The sequence below is a fragment of the Salmo salar genome, chromosome ssa01, assembly GCF_905237065.1.
Source record: "Salmo salar chromosome ssa01, Ssal_v3.1, whole genome shotgun sequence".
In the NCBI taxonomy this organism is placed as follows: domain Eukaryota; kingdom Metazoa; phylum Chordata; class Actinopteri; order Salmoniformes; family Salmonidae; genus Salmo; species Salmo salar.
Window position 1 is genome coordinate 107,094,825 of NC_059442.1, and position 10,000 is coordinate 107,104,824.

General features: G+C 48.5%; 1 protein-coding gene across 5 annotated transcripts in view; it reads right to left on the bottom strand.

The window, feature by feature from the left end:
* ehbp1 (EH domain binding protein 1) overlaps positions 1-10,000 on the bottom strand; it is a 400,782-nt gene that overhangs the window by 179,182 nt on the left and 211,600 nt on the right. For all 5 annotated transcript variants that reach the window (XM_045687294.1, XM_045687320.1, XM_045687312.1 and 2 more), the window contains 2 exons: positions 5,394-5,576; positions 3,522-4,217 (listed from right to left, as the gene is read on the bottom strand). In XM_045687294.1, the coding sequence (XP_045543250.1) occupies positions 3,522-4,217; positions 5,394-5,576 (879 nt within the window). The remainder of the gene's footprint in view (positions 1-3,521; positions 4,218-5,393; positions 5,577-10,000) is intronic.

A 10,000-nucleotide genomic window follows, 5' to 3' on the forward strand; every position in this document is an offset into this window, starting at 1 on the left:
AGGCATTAGGGTTAGCAGTGTGGTTAAGGTTAGGCATTAGGGTTAGCAGTGTGGTTGGTGTTAGGCATTAGGGTTAGCAGTGTGGTTAAGGTTAGGGTTAGACATTAGGGTTAGCAGTGTGGTTAAGGTTAGGATTAGGCATTAGGGTTAGCAGTGTGGTTAAGGTTAGGATTAGGCATTAGGGTTAGCAGTGTGGTTAAGGTTAGGGTTAGGTATTAGGGTTAGCAGTGTGGTTAGTGTTAGGATTAGGCATTAGGGTTAGCAGTGTGGTTAAGGTTAGGATTAGGCATTAGGGCTAACAGTGTGGTTAAGGTTAGGATTAGGCATTAGGGTTAGCAGTGTGGTTAAGGTTAGGATTAGGCATTAGGGTTAGCAGTGTGGTTAAGGTTAGGATTAGGCATTAGGGTTAGCAGTGTGGTTAAGGTTAGGATTAGGCATTAGGGTTAGCAGTGTGGTTAGGGTTAGACATTAGGGTTAGCAGTGTGGTTAAGGTTAGGGTTAGGCATTAGGGTTAGCAGTGTGGTTAAGTTTAGGGTTAGACATTAGGGTTAGCAGTGTGGTTAAGGTTAGTGTTAGGCATTAGGGTTAGCAGTGTGGTTAAGTTTAGGGTTAGACATTAGGGTTAGCAGTGTGGTTAAGGTTAGTGTTAGGCATTAGGGTTAGCAGTGTGGTTAAGGTTAGGGTTAGACATTAGGGTTAGCAGTGTGGTTAAGGTTAGTGTTAGGCATTAGGGTTAGCAGTGAGGTTAAGGTTAGGCATTAGGGTTAGCAGTGTGGTTAAGGTTAGGGTTAGACATTAGGGTTAGCAGTGTGGTTAAGGTTAGTGTTAGGCATTAGGGTTAGCAGTGTGGTTAAGGTTAGGGTTAGACATTAGGGTTAGCAGTGTGGTTAAGGTTAGTGTTAGGCATTAGGGTTAGCAGTGAGGTTAAGGTTAGTGTTAGGCATTAGGGTTAGCAGTGAGATTAAGGTTAAGCATTAGGGTTAGCAGTGTGGTTAAGGTTAATGTTAGGCATTAGGGTTAGCAGTGTGGTTAAGGTTAGGCATTAGGGTTAGCAGTGTGGTTAAGGTTAGACATTAGGGTTAGCAGTGTGGTTAAGGTTAGGCATTAGGGTTAGCAGTGTGGTTAAGGTTAGGATTAGGCATTAGGGTTAGTAGTGTGGTTAAGGTTAGGGTTAGACATTAGGGTTAGCAGTGTGGTTAAGGTTAGGGTTAGGCATTAGGGTTAGCAGTGTGGTAAAGGTTAGGCATTAGGGTTAGCAGTTTGGTTAAGGTTAGACATTAGGGTTAGCAGTGTGGTTAAGGTTAGACATTAGGGTTAGCAGTGTGGTTAGGGTTAGACATTAGGGTTAGCAGTGTGGTTAAGGTTAGGGTTTGACATTAGGGTTAGCATTGTGGTTAAGGTTAAGGTTAGGCATTAGGGTTAGCAGTGTGGTTAAGGTTAAGGTTAGGCATTAGGGTTAACAGTGTGGTTAAGGTTAGTGTTAGGCATTAGGGTTAGCAGTGTGGTTAAGGTTAGGGTTAGACATTAGGGTTAGCAGTGTGGTTAAGGTTAGTGTTAGGCATTAGGGTTAGCAGTGAGGTTAAGGTTAGTGTTAGGCATTAGGGTTAGCAGTGAGATTAATGTTAGGCATTAGGGTTAGCAGTGTGGTTAAGGTTAATGTTAGGCATTAGCGTTAGCAGTGTGGTTAAGGTTAGACATTAGGGTTAGCAGTGTGGTTAAGGTTAGGCATTAGGGTTAGCAGTGTGGTTAAGGTTAGACATTAGGGTTAGCAGTGTGGTTAGGGTTAGACATTAGGGTTAGCAGTGTGGTTAAGGTTAGACATTAGGGTTAGGGTTAGGGTTAGACATTAGGGTTAGGGTTAGGGTTAGGGTTAGACATTAGGGTTCGCAGTGTGGTTAAAGTTAGGGTTTGACATTAGGGTTAGCAGTGTGGTTAAGGTTAAGGTTAAGGTTAGGCATTAGGGTTAGCAGTGTGGTTAAGGTTAAGGTTAGGCATTAGGGTTAGCAGTGTGGTTAAGGTTAATGTTAGGCATTAGGGTTAGCAGTGTGGTTAAGGTTAGGCATTAGGGTTAGCAGTGTGGTTAAGGTTAGGCATTAGGGTTAGCAGTGTGGTTAAGGTTAGGCATTAGGGTTAGCAGTGTGGTTAAGGTTAGACATTAGGGTTAGCAGTGTGGTTAAGGTTAGGCATTAGGGTTAGCAGTGTGGTTAAGGTTAGGGTTAGGCATTAGGGTTAGCAGTGTGGTAAAGGTTAGGCATTAGGGTTAGCAGTGTGGTTAAGGTTAGGGTTAGACATTAGGGTTAGCAGTGTGGTTAAGGTTAGACATTAGGGTTAGCAGTGTGGTTAAGGTTAGACATTAGGGTTAGCAGTGTGGTTAGTGTTAGACATTAGGGTTAGCAGTGTGGTTAGTGTTAGACATTAGGGTTAGCAGTGTGGTTAAGGTTAGGGTTAGACATTAGGGTTAGCAGTGTTGTTAAGGTTAGGAATTAGGGTTAGCAGTGTGGTTAAGGTTAGGATTAGGCATTAGGGTTAGCAGTGTGGTTAAGGTTAGGAATTAGGGTTAGCAGTGTGGTTAAGGTTAGGATTAGGCATTAGGGTTAACAGTGTGGTTAAGGTTAGGAATTAGGGTTAGCAGTGTGGTTAAGGTTAGGATTGATGACTATGAGGCTATTCCAGCTAGTGGCCACTCTGCAGAGCTGAACAAGGTTCAACCTGCTACTATCTGGTCATGCTGGAAATAACGGACATGGAAATCAGGACTTTTCTAAGTCGAACCATAAAGCCATTAAAGCGATGCTAATCATTTAATACACAGCGGTGACGTAGACGTAGCGTTATGACTGCAGTGACCTCCACCCCGACCTTTCAAGGTGTTAAACGGCGTTATGATCGAGGGGTTAAGGCAGGCAGACAGGCGTGTGTGTGTGACTGCGACAACTGAGGTGTGTCCTGTGAAGCGTATCCACGTAGCCTGAGCACAACCTGCCATCACGCAGCGGGATGAGAAATATAATGAAAAATATAATGAAATGTCAAAAGAGCTTGTGGGATGTTTGGGTAATGTTAGCGTGTCTCCACCTGATGGGTGCTCGGGCCCACGGTGACAACATCTAAAATGGGAAGGAAGCAGCCGTTTTCTCCGTAGCAGAAATCCATCAGAAGCACCATGCTGTTTGACTGGACCAGTGTTTCTCAACTCTGCCTCTTCAGCACGAAGCTACAATGTTACATTAATCAGGTTGTAGCTTTGGACAAGAGAACCTGACTACACTGATCAAGGGCTTGACGAGAAGATGAGTAGTTGAATTAGTTGTGGCAGGGATGAAATAAACATCACGTCGAGGTGAAGAAAGAAACGTGGTTAGTGTGTTGACCTGTTAAGAGGCAGAGTGTCGACAGCTGGTGTCCTTAAAGTTCTCATTAAGACCAAATGATGTATGAACCTGAAATTAAATTCCTCAATCTATCAATCAATCAATCTATCAATCAATCAATCAAATCAGTAGGTACGTCCAGACATGTACCTGTTTAGTGGGCGTGTCAGCGTGGTTGTTAGGGGTGGGGCTGCTGCCGTCGGAGGCGGTCTCAGAGTGACGGAGGCTGGCCCTCTTCTTCTTGATGAGGTCAGCATCACAGTTGTAGGAGAAGCCCAGCTTGTGGGAGGAGGGAGACGAGGCCCCTGGGGGCCCAGAGGCCCCTTGCGGTGTAGGGAACCCTGAATCTAGGGCCCCGTTGTCTGGGGCTCCACCCCTCATCCCTTCCTGCTCCCTCGTCTCCCTCTCTATCCCTCTCTCCGTCCTCAGAGGGAGCTGGCTCAGGTCCAGGGTGACTGCCTTCAGGGGTAGTTGTAGTTGACGTCCATCGTCTCCTAGAGGTGTGGGGGCAAGGGAGCGAGGCGCGGCTCTGGGCTGGGAGGACTCTGTGGCGGTGGGGAGTAGAGCCGCGCGGGGCAAGGGGAGGGGGGGCGAGGTGGGAGAGGAGGGGGACACCCCAAAGTCAGGGAGGGAGAAAGATACAGTCTCACTCTTCCTCACGCTCACCACCTCCATCTCCTCCTCCTCTTTACCCACGGCTCCATTGGTGGCGCTAGCGCCGTTAGCTCCGATGCTAACGTCCCCACTGGATCCAGTGGTCTGGGCATTAGCGTCACTGACGTTTAGCTCGGCATAGAACTTGTCCTGGCCGATGGAGGCGTTGGTGTCTGTCTCGAAGTCTCCCACCTTAATGACAAGAAAAGTAATAATATTTTATTTTAGTTGTATAACTCTTTCTCACAAACCCCCCCAACTAATATGAGTTTCACTGGGACACAGAGTCAAACATCCTCCCCTGGCTGGAAACTAGTTGTAGGTTTAGAAAGTCACTGAATCTAAATAAATAAACACATCCTGATGACCTCATAGGGGGACATTTTCTCAGAGACCCTGATGACCTCACAGGCGGCCATTTTCAAAGAGACCCTGATGACCTCACACTCCGGGGACATTTTCTCAGAGACCCTGATGACCTCATAGGGGGACATTTTCTCAGAGACCCTGATGACCTCATAGGGGGACATTTTCTCAGAGACCCTGATGACCTCATAGGGGGACATTTTCTCAGAGACGCTGATGACCTCATAGGGGGACATTTTCTCAGAGACCCTGATGACCTCACAGGGGGACATTTTCTCAGAGACCCTGATGACCTCACAGGGGGCCATTTTCAAAGAGACCCTAATGACCTCACACGGGGACATTTTCTCAGAGACCCTGATGACCTCACAGGGGGCCATTTTCAAAGAGACCCTAATGACCTCACACGGGGACATTTTCTCAGAGACCCTGATGACCTCATAGGGGGACATTTTCTCAGAGACCCTGATGACCTCATAGGGGGACATTTTCTCAGAGACCCTGATGACCTCATAGGGGGACATTTTCTCAGAGACCCTGATGACCTCACAGGGGGACATTTTCTCAGAGACCCTGATGACCTCACAGGGGGACATTTTCTCAGAGACCCTGATGACCTCACAGGGGGCCATTTTCTAATTTCTTCTCTTTGACAACATAACTTAGAATGATGCTGGAGATGAATACGAGGTTTAACAGGTGAAGTGGCCCCACCATGTATGTATTAATAGAGAACATCAACACACCCACCTTGTATGTATTAATACAGAACATCAACAGACCCACCTTGTATGTATTAATAGAGAACATCAACACACCCACCTTGTATGTATTAATACAGAACATCAACACACCCACCTTGTATGTATTAATACAGAACATCAACAGACCCACCTTGTATGTATTAATAGAGAACATCAACACACCCACCTTGCATGTATTAATACAGAACATCAACAGACCCACCTTGTATGTATTAATACAGAACATCAACAGACCCACCTTGTATGTGCTGCGGCTGCTGTTGGCTTCTATCTGCACCACGTTGAGTTCCTCTCCACTGAAGTGGGCTCTGATCTGGTAGAGGTACGTCATGACGGTCAGCTTGTCAGGGATGGCCAGCAGAACCATGTCAGATGGCTCCAACAGACGACTGATGCCCAGGCTGGCAAAAACATCATACGCCTGGACAGACACACAGGGAAAAGACATTTCATCACTACACCAAACCAGTCATTACCAAACGACTAACACAGGAACACGTGGTAATTACTACACCAAACCTAATAACTATAAGGAGCATTGACAAATGTCCTCCAAGTTTTTCTAACCAGGTTAACACATCATTTCAGTAAAATCTGGCAGGTATAGAAAATGTCCGACGGGGGAAAACACAGAAACATCCCAAATCAAAGTAAACTTGCCAAACGGCTGCAATCACCATACGGCTGCAATGAGAGAGATGAAGAGAAATAACAACTGAGTGTTTCCAATGGGGATGGAGGGTAGAGGAGGATGAGAGCGGAGCAGTGGGGGGTGAGCCAGTGAGGGGGTTGAGGAGATGAGGGTACAGACAGAAAACAAGAGACCTTTTCACACTGCATCGTTCTTAGCCCCAGGCTAGACTGGCCCTGGGCTAAGCTTTAGTTCTGGGCTAAGGATTCCCACCTGTATTCCAAAGCCCTGGGCTAACGGACAAACACAACATGCGACCAATATTCTATCTCTGACACGCGACCGATGTTAAACAATAAGACAGGAAATTAACACGATGTCCCCTGCTTCTGGCCTGTATAAACCTCGCTGTCTGCATTTACCAACAATGTTTGACTTCTGAAATTCAATCTGGCCGCTGAACAGAGAACGCTGTGAACAAACGAGACGTCAAATTTTCTGATCCAGGTCGAAATCACGCTATTATTATTATCATCATGGATTTATGTAATTAAATGTAAATAGAAAATCTATGAAAACGGAGACAAATGTAGAGTTTGCTGCTGTTCCAGCTGTAGCGTTTGCTGCTGTTCCAGCTGTAGCGTTTGCTGCTGTTCCAGCTGTAGAGTTTGCTGCTGTTCCATCTGTAGCGTTTGCTGCTGTTCCAGCTGTAGAGTTTGCTGCTGTTCCAGCTGTAGAGTTTGCTGCTGTTCCAGCTGTAGAGTTTGCTGCTGTTCCATCTGTAGAGTTTGCTGCTGTTCCAGCTGTAGAGTTTGCTGCTGTTCCATCTGTAGAGTTTGCTGCTGTTCCATCTGTAGAGTTTGCTGCTGTTCCAGCTGTAGCGTTTGCTGCTGTTCCAGCTGTAGCGTTTGCTGCTGTTCCAGCTGTAGCGTTTGCTGCTGTTCCAGCTGTAGAGTTTGCTGCTGTTCCATCTGTAGCGTTTGCTGCTGTTCCAGCTGTAGAGTTTGCTGCTGTTCCAGCTGTAGAGTTTGCTGCTGTTCCAGCTGTAGAGTTTGCTGCTGTTCCAGCTGTAGAGTTTGCTGCTGTTCCAGCTGTAGAGTTTGCTGCTGTTCCATCTGTAGAGTTTGCTGCTGTTCCATCTGTAGAGTTTGCTGCTGTTCCAGCTGTAGAGTTTGCTGCTGTTCCAGCTGTAGAGTTTGCTGCTGTTCCAGCTGTAGCGTTTGCTGCTGTTCCAGCTGTAGAGTTTGCTGCTGTTCCATCTGTAGCGTTTGCTGCTGTTCCATCTGTAGAGTTTGCTGCTGTTCCATCTGTAGAGTTTGCTGCTGTTCCAGCTGTAGCGTTTGCTGCTGTTCCAGCTGTAGAGTTTGCTGCTGTTCCAGCTGTAGAGTTTGCTGCTGTTCCAGCTGTAGAGTTTGCTGCTGTTCCAGCTGTAGAGTTTACTGCTGTTCCAGCTGTAGAGTTTGCTGCTGTTCCAGCTGTAGAGTTTGCTGCTGTTCCAGCTGCAGAGTTTGTATCTTTAGTTGGCTAAGTGAGAAGAGGTTAGCCAGCCTGCATAGCAACCATTTTTGTTAGGCATAGCAACCCATGTTTTCCTGTCTTCAGATGGAAGGCTTAAATAGTATGAATCGACGTATCAAAATAACATGCAGAACACATTACAGGCATCAACATCATATGTCAATTAAGTGCTGCTTTTGTGATTGGACAGTGAGCATTCAAAGCGTTGTTCTTGACTCCGTTTCACACTGGCTATTTTGGCAGCGTGTTCTTGGGGCTAACCACAAAACATCGGTTCTGACCCTGATCCGGAGCAGGGCCAGCTAGCCCTGGGCTAAGGTTGGTGCTAGCCCACTTTACAATGTGCAAGTGTGAACACTCACTTAGCCTGGGGCTAAAATATCCCTCAGCCCAAGAGAGGCCCAAGGGAGGCTCTTTACAGTGTGCAACGCTGTCATCAAGGTAAAGGGTGGCTACTTTGAAGAATATAAAATATATTTTTGGTTACTACATGATTCCATATGTGTTATTTCATAGTTTTGATGTCGCCACTATTATGTATAAAATAGTAAAATAAAGAAAAACCCTTGAATGAGTAGGTGTGTCCAAACTTTTGACTGGTACTACACATGAAAATAACCTTAAATAAATGCGTGTATACGTGTGTGTGTTTGTGTTTGTCTGTATCTGTATCTGTGTGTGTGTGTGTGTGTGTGTGTGTGTGTGTGTGTGTGTGTGTGTGTGTGTGTATCTGTGTGTGTGTGTGTGTATATAACACTGCAGCCATGGCAGCAGACAGGTCATGTCAGGGATGGTTGTCTCTGATAAGAGAGGCAGATACCCTGAGACAGAGCGCTTAATCCTAGAGGGGGGTGTGTGTGTGTGTGTGTGTGTGTGTTTCTTATCACCCTACATCAACCTGACCATGCTCTCCATCAGCTAGCGTGTAATTGGTCTGATTTAAGACTGATGAGAAAATACAGACCCTGATTATCAACCCCAATCCCCCTGTCACCTGATACACAGAGAGGGAGGGAGGGGAGAGAGAGATGGAGACAGAGGGGGAGGGAGAGATGGAGACAGAGAGGGAGGGAGGGAGAGATGGAGACAGAGGGGAGGGAGGGAGAGATGGAGACAGAGGGGGAGGGAGAGATGGAGACAGAGGGGGAGGGAGGGGAGAGAGAGATGGAGACAGAGGGGGAGGGAGGGAGAGATGGAGACAGAGAGGGAGGGAGGGAGAGATGGAGACAGAGGGGGAGGGAGGGAGAGATGGAGACAGAGGGGGAGGGAGGGGAGAGAGAGATGGAGACAGAGGGGGAGGGAGGGAGAGATGGAGACAGAGGGGGAGGGAGGGGAGAGAGAGATGGAGACAGAGGGGGAGGGAGGGAGAGATGGAGACAGAGGGGGAGGGAGGGAGAGATGGAGACAGAGGGGGAGGGAGGGAGAGATGGAGACAGAGGGGGAGGGAGGGAGAGATGGAGACAGAGAGGGAGGGAGGGAGAGATGGAGACAGAGGGGAGGGAGGGAGAGATGGAGACAGAGGGGAGGGAGGGAGAGATGGAGACAGAGGGGGAGGGAGGGAGAGATGGAGACAGAGGGGGAGGGAGGGAGAGATGGAGACAGAGGGGGAGGGAGGGAGAGATGGAGACAGAGGGGGAGGGAGGGAGAGATGGAGACAGAGGGGGAGGGAGGGAGAGATGGAGACAGAGGGGGAGGGAGGGAGAGATGGAGACAGAGGGGAGGGAGGGAGAGATGGAGACAGAGGGGGAGGGAGGGAGAGATGGAGACAGAGGGGGAGGGAGGGAGAGAGATGGAGACAGAGGGGGAGGGAGGGGAGAGAGAGATGGAGACAGAGGGGGAGGGAGGGAGAGATGGAGACAGAGGGGGAGGGAGGGGAGAGAGATGGAGACAGAGGGGGAGGGAGGGGGAGATGGAGAAAGAGGGGGAGGGAGGGAGAGATGGAGACAGAGGGGGAGGGAGGGAGAGATGGAGACAGAGGGGGAGGGAGAGATGGAGACAGAGGGGGAGGGAGGGGAGGGAGAGATGGAGACAGAGGGGGAGGGAGGGGGAGATGGAGAAAGAGGGGGAGGGAGGGAGAGATGGAGACAGAGGGAGGGAGGGGAGAGAGAGATAGAGACAGAGGGAGGGAGGGAAGAGAGGGATGGAGGGAGGGAGACAGAGGGAGGGAGGGAGACAGAGATGGAGAGGGAAGGAGGGAGACAGAGATGGAGACAGAGGGAGGGTAGAGAGTGTGGGATGGAGAAAGAGGGATGGGGGAGAGAAGGAGAAAGAGAGAGAAACAGAGGGGGGGGGACTAGTAATCATTATCAGAACCAATGACAGGTGAATAAACAGATGAAGAAAACACCATCATCCCCTTTCCTTGCTTCGACACACACACACACACACACACACACACACACACACACACACACACACACACACACACACACACACACACACACACACACACACACACACACACAGTATATCACAGCTTGTATCTGGGCTGCTTGATAGCGTCTGTGTATTCCAACCTGTTGACAACCACAGTTTCCTTGTCTCAATGCCTCCACATCCCCCAAGGTCTCCCACTCACTCTCTAACGCTGCCTCTCGCTCTCTAACGCTCCCTCTCGCTCCCTCTCTCTCACTCTCTCTCACTCACTCCCGCTTGCTCTCACTCCCGCTCTCTCTCCCCTGCTCTCTAACGCTCCC